The sequence below is a fragment of the Apus apus genome, chromosome 10 (genome assembly GCF_020740795.1).
Source record: "Apus apus isolate bApuApu2 chromosome 10, bApuApu2.pri.cur, whole genome shotgun sequence".
NCBI lineage: Eukaryota > Metazoa > Chordata > Aves > Apodiformes > Apodidae > Apus > Apus apus.
In genome coordinates, this window is record NC_067291.1 from 20,205,854 (window position 1) to 20,221,140 (window position 15,287).

Genomic DNA, 15,287 nt, shown 5'->3' on the forward strand with positions numbered 1-15,287 from the left:
GTCATCCCCGTTGCGTAAACTGAGTTTATTTTGCCGTTTAGCATCTGGAAATGAAGTATGAAAAAACCTCTTTTAATACCCACAGAATATTTTGCTTATTGGCAATAATGCAAACCAGCAAATTGATTCTGTTGGATTGTAATGGATTGACATTGACTATTAAAAACCATTATGGGCTACTTCTAGTTCTGTTTTGTTGTTTGTTTTTTTTCTTCCTTGGAAAAATAGAATTATACGCAGAAACTTTATGTATTAGTGCTTTACTAACACAATTATGAGAGACTTTATGTGCAGAATACCAGCTATTTTCTCAGTGCTAGTTTCAGCCTCCTCTGTTTTACATTTTACTACCTGTAAAGTATTTCTAGAGGCTCCTGCCTCTCAATGGGTGTTGGGCGAAAGTGCTTCCAAAGCTGGTGGCAACCCTGCAACATTCATCATCATGGGCCTGTACAGCAGAGGATGTGGAATGGCAGGGGAAGCCAAAGAATGGTGTTAGAGCAGAAGACAACATTGTCACCGAGGACCGTGTTCATTTGCGTGGTGATGGTGTTGGGTTGCAGGCAGCTTTGAGTCTGGTTGGGAAAAATACATCTTTAGTTATCCACACCCGTTAGAAATGGTCTGCATCTACAAATGATCAGACTACCAGTGTCCCAAAATTCAGCTATTTTGCATTAGGTACCTGCTCCGTGTTATGTATTTTCCTGTTTGTGTTTCATTCTGCTTTTGTTTCTTTTTGTAATCAAAAGGTGCTTTGCCATTATGGGCCAGAATAATTTATAGAGCTCTGTAAGCAATCAAATGGTCTGTTACTGCAAACTATTAATTAATTTCCCAACCAAATTGATGTTAAGAAAATTAAGAAGGGCTCAGAGGCGACCAATAACAAGTCTTTCCTTTGTCATTTAAAATGAGACAAAGTTCATCAAACTTTCCAGCCTCACAGATGGCAATGCTCTACTTATAGGCAAAGTAAAACTGGGTTGGAATAGAGGAACTTGGGTAAAAGTGGAGTATTAAAAGGCTTTCCTGAGCAGCAGCAGATACTTCAACCACATAATTAAAGTTTTCTTCACAAAAAAGGGATTGTGAGCCGAGTCTGGCAGTAATCCAAAATTCTAATTTCTGACTATGATTTAATTTCAATTTTAAATAAATCGGTTTTTAATTTAAAAAGAGTGAGCTTCATAACATTAGCAATGATTGCAACATTAAGCCCAGTGTTCACAATCTAGCAATATAAAACATTATTTATATCTGAATCGTAAACAGCCTTTTGAAATGGATTATGGTTTTTCTTCCTATTCTAATACAACCTGGAGGGTACTAAAAAGTGTTGTGTGAAATTAACATTCTGCTGACTTTCGCCTATAAATGAGAAGCGAGCTATTAACATTTGTGTATTTTCATTATGTAAATTGTGTTAACACATGCCCACAAATTGCCACCAGCGATGCAATAATTTTCTCTCAGTGATCATAATGTGTCCAAGTGAGTCATTTTGATTATGACATGCTAATTACATATTGCCTTTTTTCAGATTCAGAAAAACCAGGGATCTTTAATGGTAAGCTTTATGAGTTCAGAAAAAAATTCACTTTTCTTTTTCCTGATGGCTGCTTCCCCTGCATGCTTGAATGCCTTGTTTTAAACTTAGCAAATTGCATTTTGAAGAAAATGCAAACCTTTAACTGCCTGTATTAGATTAGGTACCATTAGAAATAATAGAACATCCTGAGCATCAATGTTTTTATAAGAGTTTGCTGCTGTTGATTAATCTTGCTATATTTTATTGCATTAATGATTTTTTCTTTCCACTCCACTGTAAAGATATTGCATATAGGCTAATACTTTTTCCCCTCTCTTCTTCCCATTGCAGCCTCTCCAGTTATTGCAGTGCATTGTTGATGAGGTGAGTCGTCGTCTTATGTGCTTTCACTCCTAAAGTCATTCCTAATGGAGTGGAAAGCTTATATTTTGTTTCCTAATGAAGCACAATGCCCAACATCCTCCAAGCACGAGTTGCCTTCTGCAGTTCGGAGCTGCCGAACATCAACTGGCCTTGTCCCACTTTGTGCTGGTTTTCTACTCTGAATATTGAGTCTTTGAAAGACTCCATTGTCCCCAGGGCTGTTCCTTCCAGCTGCTGAGCTCCCAAAGCCACAACCTGGGCAGGTGAATTGATCCTGGGAATTTGCCAGGTGAGTTGGAACAGAGACATCCAAGTGGCAGCACACTCCCTAGCATCTTTAGTGTGGTTTTAGAGAGGCAAAAGCGTGTTTTGGAAAGGAGTGGAAACTGAAGGCTGAGCAGGGAAGCACCTGAATGTCATCTGATCATTTTTATTGAATCAGAAGGATGAAATAAAAAGCAGGAGGTCCAGGTGTGCAGAGCAGACTGAATTTCAGTGGCTAACGTCAGGTTTCTGGATTGAAATGCTTCTTTGTAGCTCCTGTCTCCCTTCCCAAACGGAGGTGTAAGAGGGGCTCCCAACTTCTGACAGTAGGGCAGGAGCTGAGAGCAGACTCCTGACAGTTTTGCTTTGGTTTTAATGTTCAATAAGATGATTATGATGACTGGGAAGTCTGAACAAGAAAAAAAAGAGCTGTAACTTTTAAAGACTTGCCTCAACCTCTAGCAGAACATCATTGCTGGCTCATCAGGTTGGAGTCACTGGGTGTTAATGTGTCCATTCAAATTGTTCAGCTTCTTCCAGCCTGTCCTATCTAACATGTTTGTGGAGCTTGAGGTAAGCTCATGGCCAGGGGGGATGCCCCAGTGCTCCATCCAGGTTGTGTTTCCATCTGAAACTGCTCCTGGTAGGAACTGCCAAACCCGCTGCACTTGCTGCTGTGGACACTTTTGTCCTTTTATTAGAGAATGACTTAATGTCTTGGCTGAACTGCTTCTTAAAAGTGACATTTGGGCCTTGAGGGATGCATTTAAATGGAAATGAACAGGTATCCTCTGTGTAAAGGAGTTCTCCCAGTCCTGCAGTGGTGCTGGCTCTTTATGCTGGTCTGGTTCTTTGGGAGGTGTTTAGGCAGTTCTGCTCCTTTCCTCTTTTTCATCCATTGTTCTTTCTGTTACCTCATCTTTGATTGAGGCATGGAAATTCTAAAGCACCATCAGCAAAAGGCCAGTCTCTATCCTAAGAAAGGTCAGTTAAAGATGCTCTTATTTTTGCTTGTGTTTTGCTACTGCTAGATGTATTACTTCTAAATGGGCTTACTTTAAAGTGCCTAAATCTAAACTGACTATTCTAAAACACCTAACGAGCTGCACGTTATGATAGAGCCTCTTGCAGCTTTCACATCTTTTCCTTAAGATTAGAATTGTTCCAGTCATCTCACAAAATCTTTAACCAACAGACTTTGTGGAGCCTGTAAACATCTAAGTGTCAAGCTAAGTTTAACATCAGCATTTTGATATTTACTCGGTTTATTTTACGTTGTGCAGTATGCCAGAGAGCCATCATTCTCCTGAGCTGGTGGGTTCAAGTGCTCTGTGCTCGTGGGCATGTTCATGCTCGAGGTTCCAGAGCAGAGATAGTTCTGCTGAAAGTTCTTTACATGCAGCTCACTTTGTTTTGCAACCCACCTGATGTCTAAATGGAAGCTGTGTGCCATGAAGTCCAGAGCCTGGAGGGAAGAGGGGAATGGATTGGCTCTGTAGTGTTATTTGCTCAGTACACTTGTATTGTTAGGGGGTCATTTAATAAGATATATAGTGTGTAGATAGTGGCTGCCACACCTGGAAGTGCAAACTCTTGGCATGATGGTATCTTGAAGGACATTTGTATTAAGGGTTATTCGGTTCTAGCTGATGGGTGGTGTGACTTTAACAGATCCTCACACCTGTCCTGTGTTCAGAGCCCTCAAAGCAAAAGGTGTTTAACTTATGACTATTTATTTTTTCCTCCTCTCTTTGTCTTTTGTAAGATGTATCTCCCGGGGAATAGCAGAGGGACCCACTTTTTTGGCTGACGTGAAAGGGCCTTGTCTCTTTACTGGCTGGGACTGTAGAGCTGTTGTTGCTGCCATGAGCATTAAAGATTAGAAATGCTTAGTATTGTAAGACTGATTATTTTGGGGCAAATTTTCCCCTTGGCTGTCAGGAGATGCTAAACCTCACGGGAAGGAGGAACAGAGCCCCCCTCCTGCAGCTGCACCATGCAGACAATCCCCAGAGGAACCCCTTGGTACTGGTGCTGAATTCCCCACCCACCTTAATAACAGCAAGGAGTGACGATCTGTAGCTCATTACTTCCTCCAAACAGAGAGTGTACAGGCTCCTGTGATGCCCCAGCTTCTGGATGAGGCATCATGTCCTAGGACATGGGAGGGACAGATCTGCAAGGGTGGGATCAGCTGCCTCAAGGATCCATGATCCCTGTGAGGCTTCATGGCATAGAAATAATTGACTGATGTTGTTGCAGTTGAAAACTCTGGGTCTTTTTTCCTCAAGTCTCTTAATACGGATTTTTTGTGTGACAGAGAGTGGTTTGGACTTTTGACCTCTAAAAATGGGATTAAAGAGCTCTGTAGAAGTGAGTGTTTCTTGAAATTGGGTCTTTGCATCCAGTGTGCTTACCCCAGGCTTTATCCCTGGAGCCAGCTAAAAACAGGGAGAACCTACAAGTCTTTAAAGCAGGTGAAACTGAAGCAACATTGAAATCTTAATTCTTTAGTTGCTTGTTTTATTGGTAGCCTGGGTTTTTGTACAACTGTTCTACCAAAAGACAGCAGGAAGCCAAGAGCTAATGTTCTGTTCATTCTGAATCAACTTCAATTCATAGGATTTCTTGATGACTGAACTAGTTTAGAGGTTGCTTCTGGAGTACCTGGACTTTTCTCAAACTCTGTAAGGTGGGATCTAAACTTTCCAGGAGAGTTTTTAGATGTTCTGCAGTAGTGAGATTTTTTGAGCTGTTTTTAAACTCTTAGTGAAATATATGAGACATAGCAGGTCACTATAGCAGTTTGAAAAGTCCCTTTGTTAATTTTCTGGGGCTTAACTTTATTTGCAGAAATTCTGCAGAATGAATGAGTGATTTGAGAAGCAGGATAATTTCACCAGCAAATGTCAGGCACAATTCTTCTCAAATCACAGTCAGCTCCGCCTGACATTTTTTGTTAAATTATCTTATTGGGCTTTTAGTAGCGTTGGTTCTGGGGTTATTTTTTTCATGGCAAACTTAGCGAGGAGCATTGTGTGCCTAGGACAGGATACATGCCTGCCAGGACCTTTATTCTTTTAGCACATGGTAACTTACAGTGAGATCTGTTTTGGTTTCAGCAACAGACCTGATCGTGGCAGCATCTCCCACCATGAGAAGACTCCTGCTTCTGGTCCAAAGATGAGGCTAGGCTAGTTGTTAATGCAGTTCATCCTGCACCACAGCCAGCAATAAAGGCAGTCTGCTGTTATTGGAGAGCTGAGAGTAATTTAATATTCTAGCACTCAACTTAGCTTGTCTCCAACTCACCAAAATGTTGTATGGAGAGCAGTGAGCAGCGCAGATGAATCCCTGTTGGGAAGGACATGCATCGCTTGCTGTGCCTGCAGTCTTTCCAGAAACACTCCAACATGAAGGAGAATGGAGTCCTGCTGGAAGCAGGAGACATTGCCTGGCTTGGACGAGGTCCTAGATGTGGCCCTGTGGTTCATGAGCATGTAGCTAAAGAATTTGCAGTGTGATCTGGGCAGCAAGGGGATTCTACTTCCAAAACTCTGGATGCATTGAAGAAGAAAAAAAGATGTCATCAGACTCTGTTCCAGATGAGAACTTAGAAATTCAAACAACAATACAAACACTAACACCATTAGTATTGCAGACCCCCAGGATGATGCATCAGAGAATTGCAGGCTGCCTGTTTTTGCTTGATGGGTTGACTCTGAAACCCAAAGAGGGCAAGCCAAATGAGAATGCTTTTTCGCCTCTCTTGCTGCTCGAGGTCTCAGAATGCCTCCCATTAGGGTTGGGGTTTTTTTAGCTGACAAAGAATTTTAACTGTTCCCTGCTCAGCCTCCAAATCTCCAGCGACCTCCCAGACAACCTACATAGTCCAGTTAGGTGTTTCTTTGCTGATGCCTGCAAGAGTCACTCAGTAAATCAAGTTCCACTTCTGAGCAGAGGTTGTGGGGACCAGAGCCTTGATTATAATGGTGCATTTTCCTTTTAATGCCTTAGAAAACTCCCAGTTTAAAAGATAAACGAGGATGCTCTGAATTTTCAGCTTGGTAAGCAATGGGTAACTGGGCTGTGCAGCAAAATGTGGGGTGAAGGAACATCAGAGCTTTGATCACAGTATATTTTTGCATTCCTTGCAGTCTGTTGGGAAGTGACATTGTTTTCAACAGTCTTCCAACCTGTAGTTACTTATTTCCCTGTTATCTTGATGTCAAAATATATTATGTAGGAAATTACAGTTTAGTTAATTTCTCAGCTGTACTCCAGATGCAGTCTTTCTAAAACCTACAAAAATGTCATTTTTCCTGCTTGCTAGACAGATCAGCATTTAACAAAACGCCAAGGTGATTGCACCTTGTAGATGAAGATCCCAGAAGGCCAAAGCTGACAGCTCCTGGTTTTCAGCATGTCAGCTTCCCATCCTTTCCATCCCATCCTTCTTGCCTTTAGAGGAACCTGCTCTGCTGCCTCAGAAGTTTGGGTAGGCAAAACATGTGCTGTGGAATGCATCCAGGAGCCAGTCCTCCTGACTTAAGGACCTCCTTTAAATTTTCTTTTAAGCTCTCCAGGGCTATTTTGTTTGACCTTTATTTAGTTAGAGTATCCCTTCTAGGAAAGCAATTATTGCCAGCCCCCTGGGTGGTTGCTGTAAACCAGGTTTCTCTGTACTGGAGCAGTTGTGGTCACAAGCTCTGTAGTTAAGCATCAGCTCCAGTTTCTAAGCCTTTCTTTTTCATAACCTGAAATAAATTAATTTTGGTTTAGCAGTTTCTGTTGCCTGTCTCAGTGCAATAGTGACTTAGCTGTTGGGTTTGGCTTTTTTTTTTTTTAAATGGTATTAGATTAGGGAAAAAAAGCACTGTATTTTTGCCCATCAGTTTTAGTAAATTATTGTGTTATTCCAATTACATTAGAAGCTGGAGGAGCGAAGACGTCCCAGAGTAAATCCTGTTGTTTACAAAAAGAAGGCAGCATTGAAGAACCTGCTAATTTTGACGAGTCAGGCAGAAATTTAGAAGAAAAATTAATTAGTTGTACTCGTGAATCCTTACCCTGATAGCTTCATGAGTTAGTGAGAAGCTTTCCATGGGTTTCTTCAGCATTTCAGTTAAGTGCCCCCACAGAGCTACTCGGTCTCACAAGACTGCAGTTTAATCTAGCTCAAGGACTTTCCAAACTCCACAAATCAAAGACCTCTCTTTTTTTCTTTTTAAATGAGTACTCTAGAAACGTGGCAGCATCAGTCAGTGCTAGCAGAGTGTTAATGCTGAGCTGTGAAGCATTTCAGTGTCAATACATTTTCAAATTTTCCCATGGAAAAAACAACTTGCGCTTAATATGTGTATCCTATATAGTTGTTTCTATGCCCTTTTTTTTTTTTCACCTGGTTCAATATATCCCTCTATTTAGCCTTAAAAATTCACAGGATGTTCAGCTTGATCAAGTAACACACTGGAGGCCGTTGCCTCTCAAATGCCCAATTTCTTAACCTTGTACTTCAGAGCTACATTTTGCTATTTCTAGAAGTGAAGTAGAAAACTCCAAAGGCTCAAAATGAAGCAAGACTTCCTTTTTTTTTTTTTTTTTTCCCCTCAAGAAATGTCTTTTTGGATTCTCTGGGATTGATCTAAACGTATGAACAGCTCTATGTAACCTGGAACATTTCTGGAGTTTTGAAGATTTCCATGCAATAAAAAGATGGTGTTGGGTTAGACACACGTGTGTGCACATGTGTACACAAACCCACCATCATTTGACTGGTGGTTAAGTTGGTTTGGGGTGTACTTCTGTCGAGACAGAAACTGTGACCTTACTAGCGTGTGTGATTCAGAGACTTCTATGGGAACAAGGTAAAACCACAGGTAGGAATTGCTGAATAATTACCTTTAGACCAACCTGAGCAAGAGCCTTCCCAAGAGGGCAAGCTCATTTAATGGTTCCTAAAACTCAATCTTGTGGATGTCAATGGTCATGCTTGATTATTTGCAGCAGTGTTTTATGAAAAAGCAATAAAAATGCATTGGGAGTGTACAGAGGAAAAAGGGAACAATAAATGGTTTTAGTTTTTCAATTGAGTCCCTTTGGTGTGAACAGGTAGAGGCTGCATTTTATGCTGCTGTGCCTTAGCTATTTGAAATGTGTGTGTCTCCCCAAAACACTGCTGTGCTCTGCTGGCTTATGATCGACAAGAGACCAGCAATGAGAGAAAAAAATTCTTATGTTTGTTTTAGAGAGAAAGCAATTACAGTTATGGTTAAAGGATTAACCTGTTTTCCCAGCTACCTGTGCAAGGCCCTTCAGAGAGCCACACCAACAGCCACAGAGCTTGGTGAGAGGTAGAAAGAGTCATGTCGTACACTCTGGATTATCTCTGATGTTAATTACACTCTTCTGCTTCTTTCCCAATTCTGGGATCTGAAAAATAGCCAGTGCTGTGGAAGTGACACCTGAACAGCCCCAAGTATCTACTGGCTATTTCATAGAATCATAGAATGGTTTAGGTTGGAAGGGACCTTAGAAATCATCTAGTTTCAACCTCCCTGCATGGGCAGGGACACCTCCCACTAGATCAAAGGGCTGGAGCAGCTCTGCTCTGGAGACAGGCTGAGAGAGCTGGGGGTGTTCTGCCTGGAGAAGAGAAGGCTCCAGGGAGAGCTGAGAGCACCTTCCAGTGCCTGAAGGGGCTCCAGGAAAGCTGGAGGGGCTTTTCACCAGAGAGGGCAGTGATAGGACAAGGGGTGATGGTTTTAAACTGAAAGAGGGGAGATTTAGGTTAGACATCAGGAAGAAATTCTTCACCATGAGGGTAGTAAGGTGCTGGAATAGGTTGCCCAGGGAGGCTGTGGATGCCCCCTCCCTGGAGGTGTTCAAGGGCAGGCTGGATGAGGGTTGTGCAGCCTGGTCTGGTGGGAGGTGTCCCTGCTCATAGCAGGGAGGTTGGAAGCAAGGAGGTTGGAACCTGGTGGTCTTTAAGGTCCCTTGCAGCCTTCACCATTCTATGATCAGGTTGGTCCAAGCCCCATCCAACCTGGCCTTGAACATTTCCAAGGAGGGGGCATCCACAGCTTCCCTGGGAAACCTGGGCCCCTAAATTTAATAAATAATAATGAATTATTAATAATTATTTAATAATTAGTATAGCAATCCAGTGATAAATCCAGTTATTTAACAAGCACCATCTCCGTGTGCTCAGTACGAAGGGAGGTGACATGTACGTGGTACTCTCAAGAATTTGGGGAGCAGGTGGCAGTGCTGGGAGAAGAGCTGGTTCTCAGGTGGTTTGAGGTGTTAAAGGTAGGCTGAGTGTTTTGGTGGATAAAACACTGGCCTTTCGACCTTGGTTCCTGTCCAGCTAGAGATCTGGAAATAAATGAGTTTACTGCTGACACTCCGATCCCAGCAGACAAAACTTCACACCAAAATGCCCCCACGTATCATTTGTCACATTTGGCATCTGCTACTAAGAAAAGAGCAAGAACTGACCTGGTGCAGAGATGTAATCATCTTTCACCTTCCTGCTGGGGGTGGGAGTCTTAACGGGGACAATCCAGAAGTGCTTTCAAGTCTGAGCCACTGAGCCACCTCCAGACATCCCTGTCTTCTGCAAACTTCTTACTCGTAGGAAATCACCTGCCATTAGGTTTGTGTGAGGCCTTTGAAGTTGATTGGCTGGAAAGTCAAGAATGTTTGTGGGGATTTTAGCTGGTGGTTTGTTGTGGTTTTTTTTAGGAATGCTGTAAAAGAAAGTTGTCCTTGGAGAAGTAAATCTGAACAATATTGTCATTTGCTGGTCTCCTTTGAAACAGCTCAGCAGCCACAGTGCATTTACTGTATGTAATTGCACCTGGCAGCATTTCTGGTGCATCTAAAGCTTAAGTTTGTCTGAAAAAATAATTTTTAAAAAAAATGGCCACAAAGGAAAATACAGCTACTATATAAAAAGAGGTGTGTGCTTTGAAAGCTTTAGGAAAAGCGAGGCTGGAGTGCATAAAAATTCTTTAATCCGAGAGATTTTTTAGGCTGAAGTGATAAGCCAAAAATGCTTTGTAAAGCACACACATTATTTATTAAATACTGCCATTTCAGCACCAATGGACGAGTTGAGGAATAGGAGTATCTGCCCAGAGGAGATGATAATTTCCAAGACAGGGTGTGCTGGGGAAACCCAGAGGAGAGAGGAACTGGAGTTTGGTTTGCTGGGTTCTGCTAACTTCCCTCTTGTGGCCATAGAGCCATAGGACCATGGCATTTCCTTCTGCACAAGCCTTCACACTGAGGAGAGCTGTTGCAAAACAGCAGGAGCTGTGGGGAACGGGAAAATTTAACCCTTCAAAGAGCTGGAGTTAGCAGATGAGAAGAGGGAAGTAAAACCTCTGCCTCTCAGGCTGGTCCCTGAAGTAGGAAGCAGGAGGGACACGGGTTTGATCTTAACACATAGTTGGGGCTTTGCCATCACCTTGTAGGTTTTGGTTTGAAAGCTGTTATTTGCTGATTTTCCTGTTACAGGGAGGTTGTGGGCTTTCTCTTTCTTCAGAAAGGATGTGATAAATCTGACCTTCTGTTGTTCGGAGAAAATATGCCATTCAAGAAATTGTCTGTTGGGGCAAGACCTCTGAAGGGGTGGAAAGCTTGGGATGCTTTTGGTGTAAGGATATTGCCAGTCACGAGCTGCCCCAAAATTTCATTGACATCAGAGTGTTTCCGAAGAAAATTAGCAACTCAGAGCTGTATCTGTTGAATTTGCTTCTTCAATTTGTCCAGGCAAACCTCCAAGCTGGGCAGAAAAAAGGGGAGGGTGCCTTGTCCATATTGATTTGTGGGTTTGTGCACATTATGTGTTTGCTGAGCCTCAGTAGCATCTGTGCTCTGCTTTGCTTAGTGGGAGCAAGCAGATCAGGAGACTTTTTGAATAATAGGTTTGAGAAGTAGGTGAGGATAATGCTCAGACCTGTAATTCAAGCTCTTATTGCATAGGTTACAAAGGATTGGTTGTACTTCTGGACATGCTATTAGGTGGCTCATTCTTCCTTTCTTCAGACCTATATAAAAAAAATAAACAAGATACAGCTAGAAGTGTTATCACTGCCTTGAGAAGAGAGTGCTTTTGGAGGGGTTGTCTCAGTATTTTTCTTCTCGGGTCTTCATTTAGATAATGTCAGTTCCCCTAACTCCGTGGAAGTCAATAAGGTTTATCCCAGAGCCTTGGCACTCTATAAATTAAATATTAGGAGCCATGTTTGAAGTTTCAAGCTCTCCCTCCTCCTGCTAGCTCTGATTTTCTGCTGCCGTGCTTTTTTCTTTATGCCTGAGCACCTTGCTGACAAGTGCTAATAACAACATGCCAAGAGAGGGTCCAGTTGGAGTTACCACACATTAAACATTCTGAACTTGTCCTTTTGCTCATAGATTGTGCATAATTAATAATTAAACGGTTTCAGTTGTAATGGGTTGACCTTCTTGAACTGTTCATTATTCACAAGGCAAAGACATCACTCAAACTTCTTTTCCTGTTGCCCTTCCCCATACTCAATGTTTGTGTGTGCACAGTTTGGCTGGTTTTGAGGAACCAGAGGCTGATCTTTTCTTCTGCAGCAGATCCTGGTTATGGAAATGTTGCTTGGATGCTTAGGGCAAGAGCCAGTCTTGGGAATAACTGTGTCTTTACTGTCATTTTAGCAGCATCCCCAATATGTGGGTCGTTGTTATGTTGGTTAAAAGATCTGGTATTTAGTGAAAACAGAACAACCGTTTTCTTACTTAAAATGAGCATAGCTCTATCTCACTCCTTTGAAACCTTGTCTATCAACTTTTTTTGCCTTTATAGGATGATTTCAGTGTGTAGGTGGGTAAAAAAAGCAAGCATTGGAGTGCAGCTGCACCTTTCCCTGTGAGTGCATCAGGTGTGACCGTAGTGCATCACACAGTGTAGGTTTTCTGGAGACACGTGTAGCTTTGCTTTATTTCCTCATATTCCCATTCCTTTGAGTGTCAGCCAAAGTCCAGGGAACATCAGGATACAATATAGGATGTATTTATTTTGTGTGGTTTGGGAATTTTTTGTTTTCTAGCTGATAACCACAAAGTCATGATTGCTCAAGTCACGGGCAGCAGTAGCAACGCTTCCTCTGGTTAGAAACTAGTCAAGTTCAAGATACTCTCACCTTACTATTCAAGTGGTTTTGAATAGAAAAATAGCAGAGATTGAAATGTTTCAGTCCTTGGTTTCCCTGGGTAGATACCACCACTGAATTGATGGTTTCTCTTTCTAACTACAATAAAATGCAGCATTTTGGGGCAGCTTTTCTGTGTTCGCCTTTGGAAGCAGTTGAGGGGCTGTACTTCCCTGTTTCCTACCTTTCCTATGCTGGAAAGTGACAACTGGCTCATATGCACAGGACGGAAATTAAAATTTTGATCTGCACTGTTCTGTTTGCCCTCATTTCCCAGCAAGTATTTCCTAGAGATCGATGCACTCTCCCCAAAGGCTTGCAGTTTGTCAGGCATGTGTGGGGCGTCTAAAATTCTTGAGAAGTCTGTATTAAAGTGTCTAGTTTTCATACTGAGATCTAGTTGGTGTTCATCTCCACCCAGCCCCCCAAACACACAATCTCTTCTGAGCTCCCAAGAGCAAACCAGCCAGGTCCGTGGCAGAAGGGAGCAGATCTGGAGGGGGCTGAGGTACCTGCATTGTACAGAAACATGTGCCAGAAAAAGCACATTTGTTTACTTGCATCTAGGTGAAAGTAAATGTTACTTAAGAGGGAGGATCTTGTCTCTTGTGCAGGAGCTGTGTGTGGTCAAGGTTCATACCTTGGAGCAACCTCTTCCCTTGCCTGCATGGCCCCTGATGCTTGGCTTGGGAAAGCCCAAGGGGAACGCTGGTGGCTTCAGAGCAGCTCATCAGCTTCTCCTGCCCTCCCATGATGCTGTTTCACTCCATGATGGGCCCATCATCTCTTTGTGATTGCAGAAATTATCACCTTCCAAATGAGTGTGAAGTGCCGTGTGCCCATCCTGCTCCCTGTACCCCCCATCCGAGCTGGCAGCGGGAACGAGCTCCAGGCTGGCTCTTGTCTAAAAATAAACAGGGGGGGTAGGTGGCTGGGCCAGTTCCCCAGGGAATGGGCTCCCAGGGCTTCTCTCTCAGGTTTCCAAAATGATCATCTGTGCCCAGAGTATTTCTGATCCGCTCTGCTTTGAGTCTGTCCCACCTGGAAGAGCAGGACTGTGGAAGTCCAGGAAGGCTCTGCTGGACAGGAGAGACGGCTGGGGGGAGAGACAAGCAGCTGGGCTCTGCTCTCTAGAAGCAAGCCTGACATTTTGCTCTGCATTTTCTGTATTAATATGGATAATTTTTGTGTGCGGTGCTTTGAAGTGGAGAAAGTTTAATTGTGCTGCTTATTTCCTTGTGTTCCTTCCACTCTCCGGCAGAAACCTTCCTATATTGATGTCATTTATAAGTTTAGAAGCAATAACCTCTCCCTCACCCGGGCCTAAGTTCAAAGAGAATTTGGGCATGTTATATCAAACAGCCCTTGTATTTAATAGAAGTCTTTGAAAATTGTAAAGCAATTTTGGCTTCTCCTTTTACTCTTCAGTTACTTTTGATTTAATTGTATTTTCCAGCGGTTTCCAATTGTTTGAATTGGAAACAAAGCCTTAATAAGACTTCTAGTTAATTTTCTGTCTTGTAATTACCGATCTCATTTTTCTGATAATTGGCCACAGCAATTATATGTATATTTACTAATCACATAGGAGGCTCTGCAGTTGTGTCTATCTGCCACCATTGATAATGGCACACACATTGCAGAGGTGCTTTTATCATCTTCTTTTTTCCACTACATCAAAGCTATTTCCTCGCCTTCCCAATAATGAATACATGCATGCATTTGACACAGTTGTGTGCTAGAGAAATTGTTTGGCTCCCACCAAATGCTGCACGCTCTGAGTTTCTTGCCTGCAGCGCTGGAAGGTTGTATGTAATGATATATTGCTCATCCAAATGGCCAAAGCACTCCAAAGCACAGTGAGATTAAAATAAGTCATTCCTTTGTTAATTTAAATAGGTGCATGTATCATACTTTGCAGGGTACTTTGTGTAGGGATGTCAGGGAGGAAAAAAGCCGCCGAAAGGTATTTTTAATAGCAAATGAGAATAGATGAGAATGGAGTCATTTGCAGCTGCCTGTTTTATGTGGCTCTCTTGTTCCAACTCTAGGTCTAATGAGATGACACTGTTAAAGTACTCTGCAGTGTAATTTCATTACATCCTGAGCTGTTACACTATAAACACAGTGGAGCTCTCTGTCATTCTTGGAAAAACTCCTAAATTCGTAAAGCCCTTCCTTGCAAATGGTGATGTTGTTTGTTCCCTGTTGTGGTTTTTTTTGGTGTTTGGGGTTTTTTTACCTTGTGCTCTTTCCTTTTATTTTTTTCTTTTACAAACACTGAGTGGTTGTTTTCTACCACTAGGCTGGTAAACTCTGCATTTTTTTTTTCCTCTTAAAAATTCTTTTTGCCTTTTAAATCTAGAACAGACAGCATATGAGCACAGCCTCTAAAATGAATAAGTGTAAATAAACATGAGTGTCAATAAATAGCAAATGCAGTGAGAGAAACAAAGGTCAACACAAGAATAATTTCACAGCTCTTTGTTAATTACAAGACCATTTGTGTGTTACTTAAATAATCATTAATTTCTCATTTACACTTTCCCTACCTTCCTTTTTACCCTGTGGCTATCATTGTCCTTTTTTCACCTCCCCTCAGTGTCTTTCCACATGTTTTTACCCATTGTGTAATACTCATTAGTTGAAATTCAGTGTTTTATAACACATCCTCAGAAGAATTTGTACCTTTCTCCCTCAAACTCTCTGTGTGAAAAGGGGGCTTTATCACTTCCTTAGGTTTTATTTCCTTTTTTGGTTTGGTTTCGTTGTCGCTGGTATATTTAAAAAAAAAAAAAAAAGAAATTACCTTCTGACTCTGCTCCTTGTTTCAATCCAATCCCAGGAATCACCCGTCCTTCCAGCCGGGGAGTTCTCTGAGCCATTTGTACACTTCATCACTCAATGGTAAGCTCAGTTTG

The 15,287-nt window shown here is 42.1% G+C and overlaps 2 protein-coding genes across 5 annotated transcripts in view; both read left to right on the plus strand.

Annotated features, from left to right (window-relative positions):
- Positions 1-9,137, plus strand: part of IQCH (IQ motif containing H) — a 174,342-nt gene extending 165,205 nt beyond the window's left edge. Inside the window, exon 22 of the transcript XR_007890496.1 lies at positions 9,110-9,137. The gene's annotated coding sequence lies outside the window, so the exon portion shown is untranslated. The remainder of the gene's footprint in view (positions 1-9,109) is intronic.
- The window catches only part of MAP2K5 (mitogen-activated protein kinase kinase 5), a 123,122-nt gene that overhangs the window by 85,756 nt on the left and 22,079 nt on the right, over positions 1-15,287 (plus strand). For all 4 annotated transcript variants that reach the window (XM_051628955.1, XM_051628956.1, XM_051628957.1 and 1 more), the window contains 3 exons: positions 1,544-1,570; positions 1,883-1,915; positions 15,212-15,273. In XM_051628955.1, coding sequence (XP_051484915.1) covers positions 1,544-1,570; positions 1,883-1,915; positions 15,212-15,273 — 122 coding nt within the window. The remainder of the gene's footprint in view (positions 1-1,543; positions 1,571-1,882; positions 1,916-15,211; positions 15,274-15,287) is intronic.